This window comes from Scomber japonicus, chromosome 7, assembly GCF_027409825.1.
Source record: "Scomber japonicus isolate fScoJap1 chromosome 7, fScoJap1.pri, whole genome shotgun sequence".
NCBI classification, from domain to species: domain Eukaryota; kingdom Metazoa; phylum Chordata; class Actinopteri; order Scombriformes; family Scombridae; genus Scomber; species Scomber japonicus.
Genome location: NC_070584.1, coordinates 23,022,389 through 23,048,619, shown reverse-complemented (window position 1 = coordinate 23,048,619; position 26,231 = coordinate 23,022,389). Strand labels below are relative to the sequence as shown.

Sequence of the window (26,231 nt, the reverse complement as noted above, 5' to 3'; positions counted from 1 at the left end):
TCAGTCTAGATCAGTGTTTGTCGCCGTCACTGAGGTAGAAAAACCGGGAAGCAAGCAAGCACTACACAAGATTCAATGCACTTCCTGGTCAGACAGTAGTAGAAAACACTAGTCTTACAGTATTTCATTAAGTCAGCTAGTAAGCTTTATTGATCAGCCGTACATGTGATCAAGAAGGTTGGTTTGTTAAAGGATCAGTGTGCTGTTTTTCACATGTAGAGCCTCACAGCGTCATTCACTCACTTCTCCCTTGAATGTGTCAAAAGAACTTCACAGCTCTGGGAAACTGGAAAAGGAAGAAAACTGCTTATTTCCAGGCCTTAAAAATGACAAAGTAATGTATTAATGCCATCAGACAAAATCCTCTTATTTCTGAAATGACAAGTTTTCACTGTTGGTTTCAGCTTGACAACAATCATTTTCTGATTGTTCCAAAGAGTATGAAGAAAAGTGCAGATCTTTTTTTCATGCTTTATTAATTGCAAGTTGTCTAAAGCTTTGCAGTGTCAAAATTAATTGTAGATGCCTTCAAACTCTTTAAAACTCCACATGATGAAAATGCCACATAAACTCCAGCAGCTTCAGACCTTTTAAACGGGAGGTACTGACTTCCTGATTTTACTTCTGTGCCATCTTCAGGCCAAAATGTCAGCTTTCAGTCAGTATATATTTAAACCTATTGAGAGGTTGCCATTGAATTTACCAAACAGATTCTGTTTACAAGTGTGGGCGTGAATGTTGCTTTATGTTCTTTAGCACCATCCTGAGGACAAACCAGTGTATTACAGTATGTGGCAGCTTAGCAGGGATTCATACTTTCAGTCTTATAATAGAAAGTTGTTCTGTCAGTGATCCAGACAAATACTTTGTTGTGTGTATAATGTTCACTTCTGGTCCACCACCATCATTTGAGTTTATAGTTACCTGTTAAAACAGCTTTCTCTCATATCTCCTCAAGTTAGTCTAAATGTGTCAACTGTGTTTTCATTAAAATGGAAAAAAGAGCTCGAACACCAGCCAGTTACACATCAAGCCATTTGAAATATAAATAATGTCAAAAATATTAAGTTAAAATCCTCTGCTTCTTAAGATTAGTTTGAACCATCTGTTTTTGTTTTTTTTCATAAGCAGTAGTGTACCATGCAAGTGATGAATGTTTAGGTGTCCAGTTATTGTGTAATAAACTGAAGCAGCAGGTAGTTTGGAATAACTGGAATAAAGCTAAAGAAACTGCAACAGAAAGTCTAACAGAAAATAACTACTTTGCGCTCTTGTTAAAATAAATAAATGAATTCTGAAGCATTTCACATATGACTGAAGTCAGTGAGGCATTTTCATCATGTGGGATTACTTAGTAATTTTAACATTAGTTTCAGATACACCAACAGTGTTCAGTTTGTGTCTCAGTGAACGGTGGTCTGAGGCATCACATTGAATTCAGCACTGCAGCTCCTCACAGGAAGACATCAGTGCCATACAGTGTTAAATGTTGACGAGCAGGAGCGTCACTGCTCTCGTTCAGTTATTGTGTTGCGCTGATGCTGCCACCATTAATGTTCATGCTGTCTCGTTTTCTCAGCCTCTGTGTTGTGCAAACTTCTATAAAAAGATATTTATTCTTCAAACATGTCTGTCGAGACAAAGTACTGTAAAATAGGACATTTAATTTTATGTTCTGGAGCCTAAAAATCAAGTATACTTTACAAGTATGTATACATCTGCCACTCCAATGTTTTTGTCAAAGAAAACTATTTTTCCTTTCTCATTTTAAGCCAAAAGAGTCTCGGGAGTTCAGGGTGTTTTAAGTGGAAAATGCCAATAAATTATTTGGAAATTTATGTTGGGCTTGTTATTTTTTCTTCATTAGATGATTTTATAAGACTGTTTTCAGTGATAATAATGTTAGTCAAAACCAAACATGTAAGACAAATTGGATTTAATACACTTTCACATCTGATAATACAAAAAAACACTATGATATGTGTATGAAGCTACATGTGTTTAGTATGAATTTAATTACGTTATTTGGAGCATTATATATCATTTCAGTCTGCAGGAGCCAACAGACTTTGCAGAGCCGATTTTGTTTTGTTCAACAGAAGCTTCTGTCCATTCTGACCGGGGCTCCAGTGCAGGCTGGAGGTCTCACCCCCTGAAGACACAACACAAATACAGTCACATCCCAGCATGAGACAAGACACACAACACTAAAGCTTTATCATCATCATCATCATCATCAAGCAAGAAAGAATCACTTCATTCAACAAGTAGAAAAAAATAACGTTTATATGCAACTGATTAAAAAAAGTTGATTTAAAAATGTGAGTTTTTGGGGGGAATTGAAAGTTAGTCATATGAATGTATATTCCTCAAAACTGAATCAACTCACCTTGTAAAGTTGGCAAACTAAATGGAAAAGAGATGACATGGCTTTGTCCTCCATCTCTTCTGTGTATTCCTGAAACAACAGTTGTATTTTTATTCCTTTACAGTTAAGTCCACATTAGTTTTCAGTTATGCTCAAAAAATTGAGCTTTTGCATATTTGTACAAAATTCTCTTTAATTACAGAAATTTTAAATTGTGATTTCTACTAAAATAAATTTAAGGTTTATTGTTATGTAGTCAGTACATGATAAACTAATGAAAATGAACTGTGCAGAAGTGTTTACCTTTTATTATCACGTATAAACTGTCAGAAATTTCAAATCCTCAAATCTCATTATGGTTGTAACTAAACATTTTTGAGCATTACAACTGTTACTGCATTTTAACCAACAAAGTAGATCTGTTATTTTATTTCTCATTAATGTATATCCATCCTTCATAAGTAGTCCAGAATGTGTTTTACCCCATTGAAGGTGACCCAGGGGACATGTGTGTGGGCAGGATTCAGAGCTCTGGTCATGACAGCGTTAGCGTGCATCAGCTGGTAGCCCAGACCACCCTTCACACAGGAGTCGACTCTGGCCCAGGAGACGGAGGGGGCGTAGAGTTGCAGACACTGAGACGACAGGAGGGAGTCAGCACCAAAAAACATTAAGATATGAAAGCAAGAGTCTTTAGTGTTGTGTTTTGACACATGGGGAGGGAGTTGTGTTGCAGATTCACACCATCACTCCCAGTGCAGACACACTGACCAAACAGGAGGACTGAGACAAGAATGTAAACCAGGCTGTGAACAACAGTAACTGTATTACTATGACCTGAGGTAATGTGTCAGAATTTTGCCTCTCTGACACAAATGAGTATTACAGCAAATTGAAGTTTAAGATGTCTGACTCAAACATTTAGTTTAGAGAATTTGAGAAAATGAGACAACCCTGAAGGTCCGTTTACAGCGAGGCAGAGCAGCCACATAAACTAATTGCATTGCCTTATCATCATCATCATCATCATGATTTTACACAGGTAAAATAATTATAGAAGTCAGTTTTACAAAGCTGTGGATAATTGTTATGGACATTTTCTGACAGCATTTTCTAAAGCAGTGTGCACACAGCACACTGCTTTAGAACAATTAGTCTATTAATTGATTAGTTGCCAACTGTTAAATTAATCACCAGCTATTTTGATTATCGATATATTGGTTAAGTCATTTCCAGCTCCTCAAATGTGAATATTTTCTGGTTTCTTTTGTCTATGATAAACTGAATATTGTTATAGACAAAAAGATATTTGAGGACGTCATCATGGGCTTTAGGAAACTGATCAACATGTTTCCCCATTTTATAGAGCAAACAACTAAGAAGAAAATAAGAGATTAGTTGCGGAGAAAATAGAAAGTTTTCCATTTTCCTTTGAATGTGAACACAGTTGTGACTGATCTCAGGTCTTCATTATGGCCACAATGCAATGCAAATAAAAAAAAGTTCATATGTTTCTTTGAATACTCACAGGCTGGGCAGCATCGAGGACGTTTGCAGCTGATTCCATGCAGTTGATAATCTGAAATGCTGAGTGACCCGTCATATGGATGATACAGGCCTGAGGAACAGATTGATTCATCTTCTGTTAACAGGATATCATGTGATAAAGATAAGAGCTGACAGAGCTATACTATCAAACCTCAATCATGTTTCCTTCGCATTCAGGCTCTCCGTGCTGACAGGTGAACGGAGAATTTGCTGATGGAAGTTCCTAGAAGAGAAAAATGTGCTGATATTCATATTTTCTTCATAACTGTCAGTAAGATTTCATTTGTATTAACAGGAAAGATCAGCATACCTTTGCGTTCCCGTAAGGGACAAGTGTGACTGTCATGATGTCACGCAGCATCGTCCAGGTGGGGAAAAGCTGCTGAGTGATGAAGACTCTGCAGGCTGGACACAGACTCTCATAGTACAGAGTGACAGATACTGGAGGGACAGTCTGGTTTGGCTTTATGGCATTTAACTCCATACACTGCTTCTGCACCTACACAAGGAAAAAAAAACACACAGATTGTTCTCCAATGTGTTCCTTTGCAGTCACAATATGATCGGACACCTGCCCACAAGATTTCCTGAAGTGAAAGAAGTTTGTGTGTTACCAAATATAAGTCGAATTTTTAAGATTAAGATCACTTTTGTGGTCCTTCTGGTAAGCTGTAACATACACATCAGCCCAGAAGATTTAGCAACAAGGCATCATGTCGAGTTTTGGCGTCTTCACACATTTCATTCAGGACAGTGATAAGTGGTCATTAATTATACTGATTGTTTATTGGTTAATAGTTTTGAGCCTTTGTTTTTTTTTTAACCAAATTCTCTGATTCCAGCTTTTCGGATGTTAATATTTTCTGGTTTATATGACAGTAAACTGAATCTCTTTGGGTTGTGGACTGCTAATTGAGACAAAACAAGACATTTGAGGATGTCACGTTGGGCTTTTGAAACCGTGAACATTTTTCACCAATTTCTGAACCATACTGAACTGATCAAATAATTGAGAAAATGAACAATTATGAAAATAATTGTTAGTCGCAGCCTTGTTTTTCATCCAAATATTGATATGAGCATGGACCAGTTCCCACTTGTATCCAAGAAAAGAACAAGGAAGTCTGTTTGGTTCTGAAATTGTAACTTAATTCAATTAGAGCTTCTTGAATGTGAGGAGCTTCACTGTAAACTGAGCTTCAGACATTTTATATAATGTAGAACAAACAATAGAGATCAAGAAGAATTTATAAGAATAATCTTTAGGTGCAGCACTACAGTAACACAGAGCACCACATTATGGTGAAAACTTGAAAGCTGTCCACCAGTTTTCTGCCAAATCTTTCAGTCATCTTTAATACTGTTTGTGTTTTTTGACCCAGAGCTGCTCCTCCAGTCACATGAAGAACCACTGGTGCTCAATTTCTGAAGCATGACTCTCATTTAAGCCCACGCCAGAGAAACTATGAACTTCACTAAGCTTCTTTCATGTTTTAGGACTAGAGAGACAGTGATAAACAACAGCAATCTCCATTTTCTCAGAACAGACAGACCTACCTAGATTTTTAATATACACGAGGAAAACTGTATTTAATATTTGGGATATTGACAAGGGCATATATTTGCACTGCAATCAGATTAAAAAGCTTGTGATTTTAACTAAAAAAACAAACATTTGACTGATTTTTTCTCCTTTTCTGGTGCAATTATAGCTATGTCACTTCATATTGCCCGGCATATCACAATAAGATTCAAATGTTTCATTAACATAGAGATGATTCAATAAAGATTAGCTCTGCCATTGTCTTTATTCTATTTGTTTAGTTTCCCCGTCATTAGCTTATTACAATAGCAGTCTAATACTTTTGTTTTAGGCTCTTTAGCTCAGTTACTAGTCACTATGATAAGGCTTTACCCCCTTTTTTTGGTAGTACCCTTAATATTGAATGAATAGTTTGAAAGAAAATACATAGATCCCAGTGTGTTTATTCTACTCACCTTGCACTCAATTGCTATTTCCAGGGTGCGACACCACTGTGATGGAGGATAATGACAGGACGGTTTGGGATGAGATCCATAACTTCTCCGGCTTATACAAAAAAGTAAAAACACCGCCAGTAGTCCTGACAGCTTCATGTTTAATATCTGGAGAGAAATCCGCACAGCACTGAGAGGAGAAACGACTGAAACGACTGAAGCGGCTGAAGCTGCTGCTGCTGCTCCTCCTCCGCGTGGCCTAATTAGCTCCATCAGCAACTGATTAACGCCAGGTGTAAATGCTGCTGCCTTCATGTAACCTCGGAAACTCCTGTTTCTGGCTCTAAATGTCAGTAAAGAATAAAGAATACAACCGTAAATTGTTGACTTGTAATTGTGTCAAAGCCTCCATTTAAAATACAAACTAAAATTATTGTAGTGGGCTCCTTTTGGTGGTCGCACATAGGCAGAATAGGTTTAACAAGCATTTACAGTTTTCTGAATTTAAACGCTACTTATCAGAAAGAAGCCAGGGAATGTCTTAATGTCAAGCCACAATACTAGGTCCCTATTAAAGGTTGAATATGTAGAATATTTATTAAAAGCTATATATTTTTTAAAATAATACACCCACGGGGCGTTTTGAGGGGTACAGAATGAAAGTATTGCTTTTACATTTAAAAAAAAATTTAGTCTGAATTAATATTTTTAAACATTTTTGACAGTTGGACAATGACGTTCTGACACGTTCTGTGTACATTGTACCAGCCAATTAGCGGCCGGAAGTGCGGGTTGCCAGGGTTGTCTGTTGTTCCGGTGCAGCTACTGTAGGCTGGCACTGGGTGAAATGCAGTTGTAAACAAGCAGAACCGTGTTGGACTTACTAAAACCAGCGTTTTTTTGCCCTCAAGTACAACTTTTCATCACAAAACTTCGAAGGTAAGACAGGATATCTGCTAGTCGCTGTAAATAAGTGGTTGTTTACCTTTGTATTCTTTGGCTGCTTTTAGTTTTTAGCGCAATAATAGTGGTAGGCCTACTGTTGAACTCGGCAGGGTCTTAGCTTTCGTATGAGATGCTATTTGTTTGTGTACCATGAAGTATCAAAAAGGTAGCAATGGAAATGTGGAGAGTGGATTGACTTTCTGACGCTATTCGGATTTTGATATTTGATCATTAATATGCTTGGTGTTTGAGTTGTGTTTGGTGTGTGTAAAAATGACGTGCTTGTAGCGGAGTTTCTCCTATTTAATTTGATGTGCAGTATGACTATATTGCTACATAATTAGGGCAGCGTTTTATGCCTTTTGCTGCGGAGAGTCTCAGGGTTTCCCAATTGGGGGACCTTGGAGTTTTAACAGGTTTAACTGCTACTCCCACTGCCTTTACAATGTAATGTACCTCGGTGGTTTCAAGTTAGTTACAGCGAGCATATATTCGCTTCCTGTTTTCAAAATAAAAGCACCAACTCTATCGTTATGGTTTTCTTAATAATAAAAGGTATTACTTTCCAAAAAGTAATCTGGTTACTTGGTATCTGATTACTCTCCCATATATATTGCTTTGGTTGATTTAATAGAACACCACCTCAATGAAAAAGTATTGCAAAAATCAATGTATCAATAAATAGTCACAACAACTGGTTATCATCTCAACTTTATTTGGGGATCTGAAAGTGCATACATGAACAATGATGTTCTGAAGTAGGTAAAGAAGGGTTTTACACCAACATAAAAGGTTTTAGATTTCTTCAGATATTACTCCTAAAAGAAATACAGGATAATCCAACACCCAATTAAGGACAAAATGCACAATTTCACTGCATAATCGATGCAGTAAACAAACATTTACAATTAAAGTATTTTCTCACAACAATAGGTCATTAACTAACTGCAGCTAAATGCTTTTGATAAAAGCAGAACGATAAATCCATACAGCCACAGTGGGAAAAGTAAAAACCAAAGTTACAGATACATGAACAGGTTTACATTTGTTTGAATGTGATGCAGAGACAAGTAGAGGTATTTGATCATATACACAGCTCAAAGTGAAACAAAACTCTTCTGGATATATCAAGTCCCTGGATTTCAAACATGTATTGTTGTAAAATATTGATAGTGAGATTTTAAAAACAAAACAAACAAAAAAAAACAAAATCTTGCAGTGTTCCTTTTAAGAAGACCACGGTTCTGTTCGGAAAAAGGCTACTGCTACATACCACCTCATCATGAGACGGAAGAAAGTTGATGGAGTTAGTTTATCCTTTGAATGGTAGCCAATCACTGTGTGAATGTAAGTCTACCTCTCAAATCTTAACCCATCCCATAATCACAATAAACCAATACAAGACATAACCTTTCCTGAATGTACATACTTTGCCATCTCTTCGCACCAAACCTACATTACCTCTACTTCCTATACGTACATAACCCGTCCTTAAACTTTATCTGACCTCATACCAAAACATCCACCATTTCTGTACAACAATCCCCTTATCACACTTGAAGAATTACACAAAAGCCTGTACAATTGTTGTGTTCAAATTTGTGTTCAGTGCAAACATTTTTGAACATTTAGTGCAAATGGTTTTTCGTTATGTTACAATATCCATGCAAGGCAATTCCAGTATAATTAAGGTTAGGCAACTAAAACTATTTGGTTGGGGAAAGATTGTCGTTATGTTTAAATGTACAAAAAATGGTCGATGGCCTCCAATAACAGTCAAGCACATTACAAAACCATCTGCTACCTTAGCTTTCACACTACTACACTTTGACCTCTCTTCACAACTCCCTGCATTACCACTGAACATTTTCATTGGATGTTCATATTGAATATTGTCCTGCAGGACACATCCAATATAAACATAATGAACTGTATGTAAAATACATTCCCCCAATAACATCACTACCATTAAAACCGTCACTGTAACATTACACCACAGAACCTGACAACAAAGTTATCTCCTTAAAAATACACACAACAGTTCTCTCATTCAGTCATTCCTGCATCTCAAACCCTTCAATCAACCACATCAACCCTAGCCAGTTTACTTAGATAACTACAGTCAATTAGAAAATCTTTTCTACGGTGTCTGACTGGTGGTAATTAGTTTGAAGCCAATAAAAGGTTGATAGCTGTTATTACTACATCATACAGGCTGATTTAATCTTCCATGCCACAAATTCATAACATCTAGCACAAAATAGCTATTGCTCCAAAGGAAGATTTAATCTTGTTGACCTCAAACCCCCTTGGTTGGAGCCCAGACACAGTTGTCTCTATCACATGTTACTTCAGTGGCAAATTTAAAGAATTAAGTGTAGTCGGTTAAAATGGCTATCACTCATTTTTCTTTCATTTCATCATGAACATTGCATTCATAAGTAAGCTAGCTAAATAACTTACCTAAATAAACTGAATACTTATTTACCTTGATAAATAGAGCTAGATATCTGGATAGATCTAGATAACATTTGTATAACACTTCAATCTGCTTGTAAGGTTTTCCTCCATCAGCGCACATACAACAGTATTTTATATAGTGCTGTATATTAGGCTACATATACACATAACAACAAATGTGTGGTGGTATTGGTTATTAAAGCATGGGTCATGAGAACCTCCTAGTTTGACTTCCTCAAAATTCCAAACCAAATTTTTTGCACCAAGCTTCTAACCAAAACACACTATTCATTATTTGAAAAACTTGCAGCTGAAAAATCATGACACATTTTTATATATGAGACAGTAATAAGATATGATACCCCAATTATTATCGTACACAGTAGTAATAATTTTGAAATGCTATTTCATAATCTCTGGGAACTACTCTCTTTTTGTTTGCACAGTGATGAAACATTAAGATTACAAAAATAGACTGATGACGTAAAAGAGACCAAATAGTGTACATACAATTTTAAAAAATACAGTCGTCTACTTTACAGAACTAAATACTCCATAAAAATGCCACCCAGAAACAAATACTTCTTCAAAATTCATATTAGTGCTTTATCAGTGCTACAACATATCAATCTCATCAGCAACTTGTCCATATTTAGCACCACCACATTTCCACCTGCTTCACTAACAGGTTGGATATACATGAAGACGGTCACAGTATCTCCACCTCAAATGAGATACCTATGTGCAAATGCTATGCTCTAAATCTGAACCTCACAGAGCAGTGGTGTAGTCTGTGATGTGCAGGAAAATATGCAGGCTACAAAATGAGCTGGAATATGCCATGTTTTTTTTTTGTTTTTTTTCTTCAGAAATTCACATTATTAAATATGTGTGTGTTTCAAATAAGGGATTTAATTTAACACTCATCTATTTATTGCACAAACACAAAAATGTATACGATAATAACAGACAGTGCATCCTATTAACACAACGAGCCTTATGTAATTTATGTCTTTTTAGGCATCAATCCATGTTTACTGTAGATCAAATCACTATCAGGTTAAGGAATTTCAATATACATCATTTAAGACCAAGCACAAAGAGTCTAATAAGGATGAACGAGCAACAGTCTGAGGAGAGTAGTTACGTGTCACACAGTTTCCCCTCTATTTCCTACTCGACTACACTGTCCTCATTCCTACACACAGGAGTGTAGTACTATTTATCTATTATCACTGATCATTTAAATACTGTTCAAGCTAAATTTCAGATTTTCTTTCTAGCTTTAAAGCGTAATTACACTCAGGTTCTTTGCACCGCCATCTAGTGGTTGTGGCACGCTCTGTCCACAACCTATTGGATGATTGCAACACTACGTCACAGCAGCATGACCACACCTAGAATGATACCGACCCGATAATCTCAGTGAGGTGCATTTGAGGAAAACCACAGCACTGAGTTTAGCACCAATGATGGAATCAAAGCAAAAAAAAAAAAAAGAGGATCTCACAGAATACGCTAAAAAAAACCACACATTTTATATCTGGTGATGGTGAGCTTAAAGTACCTGGACCAGAATCAAATCACTGCCTAACTGCTATGTCCATATTATATTTACTAATTCATATAATACTTTTGCACAGTGATGGCATGGCAAAATCAACAAACAATTTCACTACTTCAAAGTAGGAATTAGATACAAACTTTCCAACTCCCTTCATGGGAATAAACATAACAAAACTGAATAACTTCAAGTGTACCAGGGTGCAAAATTAACTAGTTTGTCCACTGGCCAAATGGCTAGTGAATGCTTAAATTTTAACAGCCACTCAATAGACAACTATTGTTTGTTTTTTTGGCTGGTGAGTGAAGCAAATCTACCAGCCACTTGCATATGTCACATCATTTTGCTGGTGGCTGGTGCTAATTTGGTGCCCTGAAGTGTACACAAGAAGCACAATTTGTTTCAGTAACAATTGCTAAGCCAGAAGTACATTTAAAGTGATACTTCACTCAAAATTGACTCACTCTGTAGACTTGAAAGGTGGCTGGTAAACTACCCACTCAACATATCCACCTTCAAGCCTGTGGAAAATTAGCATTTGATACGAAATAAATAAGTAGTTCTTGAAAATAGAAAAGAAACTTATAGATAGAGAAAATATATATATTGCAATTAAACTAGTGACAAGAAAGTAAAAATCAGTTGCCGTTACTCATATGTAAGCTGGATAGTAATTGACAACCCTTAAACCACTTTTCTACTGCGTGGTACAGCTCAACGTAACTCGACTCTATATGCTTGGAACTGTCTTTTATTGTTTTCCAAGGGTAAAATTTATGGATAGTACCTGCTACTTTGTTGTATCTGTTGAGGTATCACCTACATAGAGGTTATTAAATTGTGATGTGAAAACACTGCAGACCATTGACTGGTCAAAGAGAATCGTCACTTGAATCATCATTTGCATAACATGTAATATCTTCTGTGTCTTTTGTCATGCTGCATTCAGCTTCCTCTGAAACAAACTTTGTCACCTTGTTGTGAAAAACACCCCCAGACTGAGAATCAGAAACACCACCCCTTCAATATCCTCCATTGTTCCTGTTTGTGTTGTTTTAAAAATGACGCCACAGCAGTTTCAGGGGAGCCTCACTACGATGTAGCTGCTATTAGCTACACTGAGGGGTTACTATCCACTCTGGGTGCCAAAAGCGAGTAGAGTCGAGTTGAGCCGAGCCAATACCATGTAGTGGAAATAACTGATACTTACAGCTGCAGTTTTTTCTATAAAAATAGTTTGAATGATTCACTGTGATACACAAGCACCAGTTCATCTCTACTCACAAAGTACACAATCAAAGACACTCCCTGTTTAGAAAACCTGCTAGCCCTGGGTAGGTCTGAAATGTAAACACATTTTGATTCAAAAATGAGATTCATCATTATTGACCATCATTTTGATTATGCCTCAAACTTAAGAAGAAAGTAGATTTCATCCTAGATTTCCGCTACTGTTTACCAAAAATTATTATTTCATAGATACACCAACAAACACATTAGAAACAAATGAATCCAAATGTATAGAATAATTTACATTTTATGGTAATAATCTGTGTTTGGTCCACAATGACTGGAATCTCACCTTGTTAGGTAATTTGCTAACTAGCAAAGCTAACTTACACAGTTTGCGAAATAGACTGTACATTGAAGTAACAGTACAATTTTGTGCAGCTCCTTATTAATACTATATATAATTTGTATATACAACACAATGTATATTATTAGTTTCCTGGTCAAGCTTTTGTTTTTTTATATTATTTCTATTTAAAACTTTATCTAAATGCAACTAGTACTTTGGCCAATCTAGTGGGTATAGTTTTTAATTTTTGTGATGTTAATTTTCCTTTTTGCAGATGCCAGGGTAAATAATGTCAGTGAAACCTACTTTTACTAAATAATAAAATATAATGACTTAAATATAATGGTGCAAACAGTCATGCTGTATGCAACCAGATTCTATAGTAAAGAATCTATGATAGCTTTGTATGTTTTCTATACCCATTGTGTATTAAGACATATAAAAATAGGACATTATAGAAATTATAATGATAAAATCCTTAAAATAACATCTACTTTCTCCATCATTCAAAATTCCAGTATCTATGAATATTTAAATATATACATGGTGGCATACCAGCAGTGCAGCGACTTCTCTGGCTCATGGCTATGGCATAAACAGTGTTTGGGAATCTTCTCTTATGTGAGTAAGAGTGCAGATAACACGACCAGTGCAACTAGGCCAAGAAGGTAGAACTAGTGAACATTATCAAAACTCGCCACCGAAGCTCAGAACGGTGCTCAGCAGACTATAATGGCTCAGAGAAGCGTGCACAGAAGCAGAAGAGGGGTAAGCGGGCTGGTCTGTTGGCCAAGCTAAAAGTTGATGTGACTAGGCCGACTATTCCATCGCTCTTTCTGGTCAACGTTCGCTGACTTAATAACAAAATGCATCTGATTGGACTGAGGCTGAGCATTCATCAGGAGAAGTCTTTTTCTCCTGATGAAAACTTGGTTAAACAGCAATATGCTGGACTCAGCTTTTCAACTCGACAGACTGCTACTTCTGTGTAGATTGCACTCAGCTGTCAGGGAAAACCTGAGGAGGTAGATTCTGGATATAATTTATCTTTAATTATAAATGATAGGTTCCTTAGATTAGTGATGTATGAAATCCTGCCTGACTGAATCCGTTGTCCTGAATCTGACTGTCCTTGGTACACTGCAGTTTCACAGCGGAAATGCTCAGCCATGGCATCGAGTGCTTATTTCACCACTGATATGTCTTGTAACGTTAGAAAAACACCACATGGACATGTTCACAAGGTTAAAAACTAGATTTTCACTGGAGGGGATCTTTAACATACCTCCAATACAAAGAGAAATATGATGGATAAAACAGAAGCACTTAAAGGCACTTTTCAATCAGAACTGGAGATCTAAAACACCTGTATGTTATCCCTATACTTTAGGCTCCAAAAGCCCCATGAAAACTTCTGGATCATTTACTCCAACCCCAAATCCTCTCAAAGCCATAGAGAAAAACAAAAAGTCGGACTCATCAAAAACTATTCTGAACCAAATTGATACCTTGCGTAAAAAGTAAGAAAATGATGGTTATTATTCCAACTATTTGCGATGCATACAGCACACAGAAATTCTTTCAATCGTTGATTGTGCCTCATGTTTGCTAACACTTTGTTATTTCTGGATGAGCTTAAAGCAACACATAGACTACACTAACTTTACCATGAATGTCCCATTTCTCTACAACAACAAAAATTACTCATCAGAATAATTTGAAAGGTGCAATAATCAAATACAAAATATACACGCAAAAGATCTATAAATACACCCCAGAAGTAGAATCCATGAATTTGTACAAGCTTTATATTTAGTCTTATCTCTAACGGTTTGAAGACATGTGGAAACATTGCAGAGTGAAGAATTAAATGAGTTTCATTAGCCTTGAGTGCTTTACTTCCTGTGAAAAACTGTGTGTAAAAACTAAAATATTCACAGATGTCTGTCAGGAAATTAAATTATATCCATAATCACTGACATAAGTACAATTTTTTTTTCAAACCAGCAACATCAATATGTGAAATCACATACGCAATCTAAGAAATGTCTTAACTGCAATCTCTGTCTGTGTGTGTTCAGATTTTCTTTGTTTTTGGCTAAAGTGCTGGTGTGTCTCTTCAGTTACTACATTATCCATAATGCACACATGCTGGGTAGTGCATAGTCCCACCCAGAGCTCAGTTCCCCAGATGCACCATAAACACTGCTGCACAGATTTCTCTGGATTTGTAATATATTCTCTACATGGATGCAACAAATTCACTTTTTCAGTTACAAATGTTACAAATGTTTGAGGTATAAGGCAAGAGTGGCCAAATCTTGAGACAAAGGCTATGTATTATAGTGCCAAAGTCCATACTAGATTTTGAAAGGAGGAAAAACATAGCTAGACCGGCCTCTATAGGCTATGACCACACCCAGCTGTGATGTGAAGTGGTGCTTTAGTGCCACAGTACATCATTGAGTGTGGAAAAAGCATGTTGTCACCACTAGTTGTTAGGGCGCTAGATTATTAAACTGAATGAAGCTACCCTTAAAGTATTTCTGATTTCTTGTTTGCCTTTCAGAAGAAAACAAAAAAAATGGTGCTGAAACAATTATAGTCTGGATTAGTCCACCAGTACACTATACAGTCCTGTGCTCAGTGACAATAAACAAAAAGATGTTTCTGTTTTGATTTTTATCAATATAAAAGCAATCACTTAGTATTAGTATCCTGAAAGTCAGATACTACTATCCTGTGTTACCCTGATTATGTCATTAAAACTGATGCACTGTTAGGATTGTCACAACTTTCTTATTCATAGGTAAGGGGAAACTCACTGAGAACAGAATTAGTGTCGTCATAACAAGGCAAAATTTCAGTAGTACCTCAGTACAGCTGCAAAAGACTCCCAATTGTGTTTTGCAAGCTGTATGTGCAAATGGTGAGTAAATGGGCTCTTAAATATTAGAAATAATAGCTTTTTAAAAGGAAAATATTTCAAAACAAAGCTTCAGTCTCACTTTTGACAGCAAACTGACAGCTGGGAACAAAACTGAGCAATCCAAAGCAATGACAGTGACCTAATCGTCCCTAAAACTGCTGTAGAAAATCTGCTCAGCTTAAGCATTTCACTGACTTTTACTCAGTAATGCTTTTTTTGTTTGCTGTGACATCAAATGAATGTTGGATTTTAGTTATCCAAATCTTATCACTCAAATTGTTAACATTTGTTTTATGGTGACAACACTAACCAGTACTGCTGGGAAACAGTGTCCATACGGGTGCATCGTCAGTGCTAATACAGTGAAGCTTTGGGAAAGTGCCATCAGGGTGGCTTGCTGGTGTTTTTCTCAGCTGGGCTGCTGGCTGAGAGCAGGCCAGGCCAGGGTTACATTCAGCTGCTGGTTGTGCTGGATTAGGGATGTGTGTCGATAGTGGAGGACCAGCTCTCTCAGTGAGGAGTACAGGTTGTAGGGCTCAGCGAAACCGTACCCTGTGGACGTCCTGTAGATCACACAGTGTTTCACATCCCCGTCCACGCTGCACAAGAGGAAACCTGTCACTTTCCGCGCACAATTGCCTCTTCCAACAAAACATATAATAATACACTCGTTTTGACACCTAAATCCAACACGGTTAAGGTCAGGGGTTTAATTTGTATCACACCCACATGTGCCAAAATATGTGCTGTCATGGCACTTTGGCAATTTAGATAAAAACATCAACCTTCAGACTGTGTCACATGTTAGAAGCCCTAATACACCAAAAAGTAAATTAATTAATTTAAAAAGGCTATATTGCACATTAATTGTCAATTTTCATGTGATCAATTAGGATTGGCAAATAAATGATCACATATCTAAGTTAAAATGTTGTGAATTCTACCTTCTTTTTTAAATGCCTAAAACAAACAAATCTAAAAGTACTCACACAACAGAGCAGGCAAAGGAGCCTCTCTGAGTTTGGCTGTCTCTGATGAGGAAGGTACCATCCCTCCTCCCCCTCAGCAGCTCTTCTGCCTCCTTCCGTCTCATTCCTCCAACATACCAACTCGTCTCCTCCAGGTGCGTGTCGTCTGCCAGCGTGTACGGGCTGTTGGAGGTTGGGTAGATGGTTGAGGTAGATGGGTTAAAAGAAAGCATGCATGCAATTCACAGCACATTTAAATATCCATTAATCAGATCATTATTCTCCAGACAAAATAAGTTAAAGCATGCTTTCACACTTCAGTGAGCTGTACTTGAGATTAAGTTTCCAAAAGTGACAAAAGAAATTCCTGCAATTATCTATTGAACTGAATAAATGATAATACTCACTCTTCTTCTTCATTCCTGATACCAAGCCAATCGTTAATCTGAGTCTGACCGGTTCCTTGCTGGGTGAGCCAGCTGCAGCATGGACAAGATAAGATAGAGGAAAATCCTTTTAATTTGGACAAATTAAATTCTGACTTTAAATAAAACTGCCTATTACTGGCTGTAGCCTTTTTTACAGTGATGATAACAGCGAGGTGGGGCACTGTTTTAAATATGCGGTGGTCAGATTATACATTGTAACAACACATTTTGGTGAAACTAAAGCTGAACTCTCTTTTTTTAAGTGCTGTTGATGCATTATAATAACATCATTCTTCTATTAGACCTTCAGTTTTGCTTTATTTGTTAAAAAGACACAGAACTCATTCAGGTAAAAACACAACCCAGTAAAACATGAACAGATCTGCATATTTATATTTACTGAAGATAGAACAGGAACATGCAGAACATTTAGACTCCCTTTCCATCAGACTCAATATGTGGACATTCACAGCTGTGGAAACAAGAATGAGAACAGCTGATTGTCTTCTTTCTATATTTACAACTCAGCTGTTTGTGAGTGATGCATGTTTTTGAACTGAACACCAGCATATATTTTATCTCATGTCAGCTTGTTAGCTTATTAACAAAAGTCTTATTAGCACATCTGATTTGCGCTGCGGTTTGGCACCCAATATGGGGTGACCTCTTATCCATACGTCCTTTTATTTATTTGTAATTTAAAGATGGATAAATATTGATATTACTTTATATGATCTGTATGGAGCTGTACACCGAAGTTGCAGCTGAAAGTTTGAACTTACAGCAGGTATTGATCTCTGATCTTCCTGAGCTGCACGAGGTCAGGCTTCAGGCTGTTCATTTTGCGGTCGACCTCCATGTGAGCCAGCACCTTCCTTCTCAGCTCCTCCTCCAACTTCTTCTTGCTGTTGTGGATCTCTTCCACCCTCGACTGCAGCTCATCAGAGTTGTTTTGAATCCTGGGAGGAGAATAGAAGAACGAGAAGGAACAACTTTAGTAAACAATAAACAATTCCAAATTTGGTCAATTGCTGTGAACCATTGACTGTATATAAATACAGATGCCATCACAGCTCCGCAAAACTGAAGTCAAAACATCTTGATTGCCACCTGGTGGCAGTCTGCAGTATAGCTCATACATCCTGCCCTCTCCATGTGAGCAGATGGGACATGAGCCACACCAAAACAAATCAATGTGCACTTGAAATCTTTTTTTGCCCCCAATTTCTGTAATTCTATTTTATTGTTATTATTGTTATTTTTGTCATATTGATGTTTGTCCATGTGCTTGTTCGTCTGATAAGTTTGTTTTTAATTAGTTATTTGATTATATAAAAAGGAGGTGTAACGTCATGATTGACAGCTGTGGCAGCCTCATTCGAACCTCTGTCAGCTGGCAGGGCAGCTGAGGGGGTGTGTCCCACAGCCCAGACTCTTACTCCAAATCACGTCACACAAGCAAGATGACTGCTCCCTGTGAGGAGATTATTTGGATTCACTTTTGCATAGCTGCAGGAAGTAGAGGCGTGTCATCCATATTTATTTACAGTGAATGCTGTGAACATGTTGACATGCAGCACTGAGTCAATTTGATTGTGTATTTTTTCTTAATCTGCATGAAGTTAAAAAATTAAATATATCAAAAGTATCTCAATTGTTAAAAATGTTAAGTGTATTTAGAAGCTTACTTGTCGGTCTCTGTACTGCTGTCTAATGTGAGAAACATGTCAATGTACTCCTTGCTGTAGCGTTCTTGGGTCTCACACTCCTCCTCGAATATCCGAATAATTTCACTGAAAGCCTCAATGGCTGTTCGTTTGGTCTGCAGTTCCTGTGAGGAGAAGAAAGAGTCTTTACCCATTTAAGGCTTCACAACCAATGCTGTTCAACAAGAGTATATGCAATCATAAAATATGCTTTAAAGTTTCATATTATAACATTAAGTGTTACAAAGTTTTGAACATAATTGTCCAGATTGTAGACAGATTAAATTATTATGACTTCTTGTGTTAGGAAAGCGCTATTAGACACTCAAAGTTAGAACAGCACATTAAAAAAAGAAGTTGCTTAATGAGGTAGTTGGTTAAAGGTATATTGCAGAAAACGACTGATTTTCTTACTTAAAAGAAGTCTCAGTGTTTGGGAGGCTGCTGTACCTGTGACGATTGGTTAAACTCTTCATACAGATGGTCAAACTCTTTGCTCTTCTCTTTGTATTGATCCTGAAATGTCCTCAGCTGTGCTCCAACTGCATCAGTGTTTACTTCCATCACAACCTGCGGCTGCATAGACAATAATGTAAAAGCTATTCAGGAGTAAGTCCATTGTTAATATGGCTTTTTTTAATCTAAGCTAATATTGCAGAAGGTTTTTCATTGTTTCAAGTTATTTCCACTTAAAGATGCTGTTTGTTATTTATTGGCATCTAGTGGTACAGATTTGGCAGAAATGGAATAATAATATTCATAAGTAAGTGTTTTAAATAGTGTATAACTACCTGTAAATAATGATTGTTTTTGTTCCCTAATAATGAGCCCTGTGTATCTACATAGGAAGCTGCTCCTCTTCCAAAGAGCCTGCCATGTTTCTACAGTAGTACAGTAATGGACAAACAGCCTTTAACATTTTTCACAAGTTTAATGGCCACCATACGTTCTCCTACATGCTTGGAAGGGGGTGGTTGTATTCACCAATAAATGCCACGGAATCTTACACACTGCACCTTTAAAGCCTCTGATTGAAAACAAAAGTTCATAACTATTAGAAGACCTTGTTCAAAATACAGCTCATTTTGCTGTTCAGACAATTTCCCAAGACTGTTTAGGCATGAAAGATCACTTTTTTTTGGCATCCAAACCGCCTACTGGGGACTGGCTAACTATAGTAGCTAACGTCTGGGTTTCCACAGTGCAGAGTTACGCTTCTGACTCATTGAGCCTTGCCTTAGCATTTAATTTAATCACTTCTTTTATCAGCTCATGTATACGGCTAGACATCAAACCTCAATTTATTTTGGTCCTGAACAAAATGTGTCTGTAGTACTACTGAAAAACACTAGCATTAAATATTAATTTATTTAGTTCAATGTTTACCTAATTCTTGACTACTATAAGTGCTTGTGGACTTTTTCTTCTGTTAAAAAGGTATTGTTTAGTTATACATCTGTATTGGCACTGATTTTTAGAAGTATGATACTCAGCCTTGGCTGTGTAAAATATCGCCAAAAGTTGTACAGGTACAGCAGGTCAGTGTTATTTATGGATTCATTAATAGCTGCAATAACATCTCCATCTCCCTGAATGTTGTGGTTATTGTAATATGTAAGAAAGCACGCATGCACAGCTAGAAACCACACAAACCCACCTGCTGATATTTGGAGATAGGGTAGCATAACCGTGTATCCAGTTTAGAGTTGTACAGGGCCAATGACTTGTTCTGGTAGTACTGGATCAGGCCCACCACAGAGGGGAAGGACAGTGGCTCAGAGAAGCCATACTTCCCCTCTTGGTGGAAGATCTTTATCAGTCTGTTAGATCCATCTTTCCTGCAAAGATTAAAGCATACTGTAACTATTGCAAAAAGGCTGCCAAAAATACTCCCAGTGAAAGCCCGTAGTTAAAACAAACAATTAAATGTCCCTTTAGCACCAGTGCAAGTTTCAGGCTGCCACCACTGGTACAGTACATAATCCCTGAGCTGTAAGTAGTTTAGTTTATTGCCTGAGCTACTTCTATTTAGAGGACAGCTCTCATTGTCAGATTTTTTTTTTTTTTTTTTTGCTTCAAAAGTTTTCTGTGTTGGGAGTACGAGCACACAGTATTTTCTGCATTTTGAAGCAAATATTTATTCAACCACCTGTTCCTTCAATCCAACATAGTCCAGTGCACCAAATAGAAGTTAAAGGTTTTTCCCTCTATAAACTTGGAAGAATAGAGCTCAAGTAAATTTGCATGAAGAAGACAACCTACAGTATATCTCTCCTGCCCTCCTTTTATTCATTGCTCCACATTCTGCCCTGGTGGTCAAGTGGTTAGAGCGCATGCCACATAATCGCAGCATTCCTGGTTTGAATGCGGCCAGGGACCCATGTTACAGCTCTCTCTCTCTCTCTCTCTCTCTCTCTCTCCCTGTTTCCTGTCAGCCTCTCTGCCAATGCTCCAGTTTATTTGTTTCATAGTGTGGATGTAAAAAATGTTAAATTACATACCACAGATTTAATTTAGATTTATATATCACTTTTGTAAGATAAACATTTTGGCTTGCTGAAATTTGGGGAGGCTGCTAACTAGAAAACAATGCTGTGAGTCCTGCAGGACTCTGTTATTGTACATGTTGTAGGTATTTCCTCTAATGTGGGCGGGAGCGGTCAGCATTGTGTCTGTAGGATGAGTGCAGGATAAAATATGAGAGGCTTATTATTGAGCTTAACTGCACATACAAATGCATTGTCTGAATTCAGTCCTGCACAGACATCTACCTGGAGGCCAACAACCAATCAACACGGTGTCATCTCTCAGTCTAAATATTTTTACTACATCAGCTGCAGAGAGAAAGCAGCAGCTCAGTTGCTGCTGGCTTCCATCAGTGTCTTAACCGGCAGTGAATGGACTAACGCCCGTAAATCAGAACAAAATAGACTCGAAGCCTAAAAACAGCTTTAGGTCACAGTTACGCACATAAAGCAAGTATGAAGTGCGAGCCGCTACACAGATGGTGTTGATAGCATTGATAAAAGTTGGAGCCGATCTGACAGGGTATTATGTTGCTGACTGCTGGAGTCTACGCCAGACTGTAATCAACAAAACATTATATCTGTAAACTAGTCTGTCTTGATTCAACTAAAATTAGACTGAAACCAGGAAATGTATAATACTACACCATGAAACCAGTAAAACTAAATTTAGACTTTTAACCCGAAAAACCAAAGTTAGACTTTGAAACCGCCAAACAACATACCTGTGACTAGAGGTATTCAATGTGGGTCAAATAGACCCTTTAATATTGTAATATTAGCATTTCACTGTACTGTTATTGTACTGTACCCATACAGAGCAACTTGTAACACATGGAAACAGTGTTTCTACGATGTGTACTTATGGAACTTATGGAGATCAGCTGTGTCCACAAAACATAAGTTACACACGTAGTTACCTCAGTGTCAGAGTATATTCCCCCTTAACTCTACTGGTAGCATCTCGGACCAGGAATGTGCCATCAGGGGTGTTTCTCATCATCTCATTCACTTCCTCTCTGGACAAACACAAAGCATATTGAGGTTTTAATCAGTTTATGTTGGAGCGAGAGGAAAACAACCTAAAAACCAAAAAAGCAAAAAAACTGCAAGCTACAAAAGCTGAAATTAATATGCTAATGGGTGAAAATAGCTCTTTGTTACTAAAGTCTGTTGGGTTTTTACATATAAGGCTTGTAACAGGTAAAACTAATGAATCTCATAAACAGACCATATATCAAGACATCAACATTATGAACTATGAAAACAATCAATACCTCGAGATGTTGCCCCAGTACCATTCTGCATCGCACAGCTGGTTGTCATCAGCGCTGTCACATGCTGCCATAGCTTTGGTAATGTTCTTGGGTTGAAGCTCTGAAGACAGAGGTAACAAAATAGAAACAGAATTATCAAAGAAAAGAAAGACAAAAAGTCAAAGTTTGTAAATTTGCCATTTTCAATAACAATGAAGAGATTGAGATTATTTTTTTAGAATTCGTTTTTTTTGTTTAGTTAATGCTAACATTGTATGTCTGTGTATCTGGATACAGTCAGCATAGTTAGAAGTATCAGGACTAGTTTTGGTCATCACAAAGAAGCCGTTTTCTGCAATTCACTCTCGGTCAGTGTTCAAATCTGAGATAATCCATCATAGTGTCTATCTTTGTACCGTTATTTGACTCATTGTGTAGCTCCTGTAAAACCCATTTCACACAGACTGGAAAAAAATAGGCTTCTTTCAAGTTTCAAGTTATAATTCCTCAAAGAAACTCATTTCTTGGTTTAAAGTTCACATTTAAAAAATAACAAAACACAAGAGGCAATAAATGGACTAGAAATCTGAAGTTTAGTGGTAAACAAACAATCATGAAGCATAAAAAGACTTTTCCTTAATTTTGAGCAGAATTGATTAATTATCCTTCAAAGGATGTTTAAATTTAAACAAGTAGGACAAAGACAGTACCTCCTTCCTTGGCGACGTTGGTTCTCAGGGCAGGAAACACATCATCGTTATCAACAGGGAAGGAAAGGTCCTGCAGGAACGCCGTCAGAGTATGAGACTGAGCCTCGCTGTCGTTTTGGCCCATCTCTGGCTCCAGGAATTCTGCAACATCAACCGTAGAATGACCCGGTGTTACCCACGATGCCCGCTCAGACCAGGCTGTATGTGGCTATCTGCTTTTTGTGTGTGTTATGCACACACTGCTGGCCCACTGACAAGGACTCCAGAGAGAGATATCGTTGTGTTGCTTAGTCTTGCACCATGTGGGAGACTCTGTCCAGACTAGTCTGCTGACAGGTGACACTGTCTGACTGCCTAAAATACCAGAACTGGCACTCCTTAACGCTCAGGCACACTCGGCCAGACTCAGTACTGCTTAGTGCTCGACCTCGCCTTGCCTCGCCTCGCCTCGCCTCGCCTAACAAACAACAGCTGTCTGCAGCGAGATGCCATGTCGGCCTCAAGGACTGGGGTTGATCTACCTCTGTGTTTGTTTGTCTCTGTTTGTATTATTGTAGCATTTGAGAAGCAGGGAAAGGTGAGAGCCTGTCTGTCAGGCATTTTCCAAACGCGTTACATTTAAGTGTGAAATGTTTTTGTTTACCAGTGTGAGGCTATGCACACGTGTGCTGATACATGTGCTGATACATGTAGAGCGGGGCGTGCTGTTAGCAGTTAATGTAGATCACCCTTTCAACACTTGTGATGGCCCGGAGATGCATTAAATTGCTGCTGCAGACGGAGCTGTATGTTGGAGGAATGTACGTATGCTGTTGTAAAATTAGAAAGGGCGTGAACTCATTAGCCCACTGCCTACATACATTGAAGCTCTGTCAAAACTTGCCTGGTCATAAATTGCTTTCATCTAATAAAGCTTGTAGGTGAATCATTCATCTCTCTAAACCCTTAAACCCAACATGATCCCACCTGCCACCATTTCTCTGGGACTTGGTGAAACTGAAAATCTCTCTTGGATTTGAGGGTATTAAAAACTATAACTGTAAACAAAAAAGTGTACAACCAACATTTTGTTATTGTTCTTTGGACTTGAAGAGTGGAGTATCAGTTTTATAAAGTTAATAGTTTTTCCCCAAACTGTATTTCAGACATTCACATATTCATTCCTTTAAGATCCTCGAATATGGACTGCAGACATGAATTCTAAACACAAAGTGGTTACCAGAGAGGTTATGAATTGTTCATTTTTGAGGGTTTGTTTGATTTATTTGTTATCAAAATATTTTGCTTCAGAACCAAATTAACAGTTTTGGCATCAACAACAACAATATAACAATCGGAATTCTTAATTTAACAGGAATTGATCTGCTTTTACATAAACATACTTTTCACTTACACTCTGAAACAAAGTGAAGTGCAACAGTGCAAAACATTTGAAGCTATCAAAGATAGAGCATGTCAGACTCAGAGGCATACAGTCCTGACAATAATGCCATATACCATATATATCAAATTCATCATTTATCAATCAAAACTAAGTTATGTTATCATGTTTTAAAATAAAGCTCACTGTACAAATCTGTAAAAAACTTGGAGCTACACTGAAAGACCAAAATTAGTCAGTTAAGCTTTTAAATTCAAACTTTAAAAAGTGAATACAGAGCAGCAAAAAATATTTCTCCCTATTTTTTATTGCTAAGTCCTCTTTTAAATTTTAGTTGGAGGAAACACACACACACACACACACACACACACACACACACACACACACACACACACACACACAAATTGTATGAACTGATTTTTTTACACCCACCCCTCCTATTTTTTCACGCCCAGCCTTAAAAGTGCTCCACCTGTCATCAACTAACATGCTGAAAATGAAACATGCATGCCCAAAAATAACTTTGCTACTCTGTTGTCCATTCATGATTACATCTACTGTATACATAATTGCAGCATTGATTTTGAGAGACCAATATATTTCCTGTGAATAGGACCATGATCTAATATAGGCCTGTACATTTTTGGTGAAGTTTATGTTCAGTTTGATCCAGATTACACAACAAAACAGTAAAAACCGCAATACGGACACAGATGACATGCAGAAGAAATAAACATCAGGTGAATTAATTTGACCTCACAGACAGGAAAGTGAAATGTAGCAGAGGATTGGTTTGTGAACTTAACTCTGAATACGGGCCCGATCAAAACTCATATCCCCACTGAATTTTACATTGTAAGCTTCCATGTCTGATCAGGAGGGAAATCTGAAGCTGTTCTTTAGAGCAAATAGAGCTAATAATCAACACTTCTTGTTATAAGATTGTGTATCTCATTTTCGATTTGTTTTGTTGAATTTATTCAAATGTATCACATGATCTACTATCATCAAAATTATTTACCTATTAATCAGTTAAATATTGCAGATAGCATCTTTAATTTTACCTTGATCTGCTGGTGAAGGCTCAGGCCTTGTAGCCATGGACATGTCTGTCAGCTGTTGTGATTGGTTGAGCGGTGATGACATCATCAGAGGACATACAGAATGGGGCTCGGGATTATCACCCATCTGGTTGGTGTTCTCGTTAATGACCACAGCCTCGTCCATGAGATGGAGGGATGCTAGTGATGACGTTGGAAAATCAGCTGGCTGGAGCTCGATGTCCTCTGTCCAGACATGAAAACCCTCGTCTGCCATTTTCATAACAAAGACTGAATAGTCCAGCTAGGTTTTACTGAGGTGGTGAAGCAGCAGGATGCAGTTGATCACATATTATCAGCTTACAGTTACACTCATGGCTGAGGATAGAGAGGGTGACGGTGCAGAGTTCATGGCTGCCCTGTGTTGTGGAGGTGCAGCATCTTCCTCAGGCTGAATCCCTGGTTTAACCACATGATGGAGCAGTACGATGACATTACCAGCAGATCTTGTTTTCAGTTTTATGCCCTCAAGTGCTGGTCTGTTTCAGTCATTCGCGTAAAGGGATCCATACTTGGATCCACCCCGAACAACCACAGTTGCTTACTGAGCTGCTGGATGGTTCAGTGCATGGCTCATATACACCTTGACGCTAGTTGTTGAGTTATAAACCTGCAAGAGAGTCACTGCACTATTCTTCCTCAAGGATTCATGCATCACCTCATATAAGAAAACCTAAAACAGAAACGGTACAAACAAAGTCCAAGAATCAGTTCTTTAGAATGGGAAAATTAGCTGTATTTTATAATTTTATAAGGTGTTAAAATGTGTATTTACTTTCAGTATTGA

The 26,231-nt window shown here is 37.6% G+C and overlaps 2 protein-coding genes across 2 annotated transcripts; both read right to left on the bottom strand.

Annotated features, from left to right (window-relative positions):
• Window positions 1-1,995: 1,995 nt before the first annotated feature.
• Window positions 1,996-6,052, bottom strand: LOC128362254 (gamma-interferon-inducible lysosomal thiol reductase-like). Its single transcript, XM_053322996.1, has 7 exons — window positions 5,915-6,052; window positions 4,227-4,415; window positions 4,068-4,139; window positions 3,897-3,986; window positions 2,851-3,003; window positions 2,390-2,458; window positions 1,996-2,152 (listed from the first exon to the last, which is right to left on the bottom strand). Exons 1-7 carry the CDS (start codon window positions 6,050-6,052, stop codon window positions 2,093-2,095), a joined length of 771 nt encoding a protein of 256 aa, XP_053178971.1. The 3' UTR covers window positions 1,996-2,092.
• A 9,727-nt stretch (window positions 6,053-15,779) lies between these two features.
• LOC128362253 (phosphatidylinositol 3-kinase regulatory subunit gamma-like) lies at window positions 15,780-25,661 on the bottom strand. The gene is made up of 12 exons (XM_053322995.1): window positions 25,409-25,661; window positions 22,964-23,104; window positions 22,275-22,374; window positions 21,918-22,016; window positions 20,130-20,310; window positions 19,429-19,431; window positions 18,923-19,042; window positions 18,455-18,597; window positions 17,549-17,728; window positions 16,746-16,817; window positions 16,360-16,521; window positions 15,780-15,969 (listed from the first exon to the last, which is right to left on the bottom strand). The coding sequence occupies exons 1-12, from the start codon at window positions 25,659-25,661 to the stop codon at window positions 15,780-15,782; spliced, it is 1,644 nt and encodes a 547-aa protein (XP_053178970.1).
• Window positions 25,662-26,231: the final 570 nt, after the last annotated feature.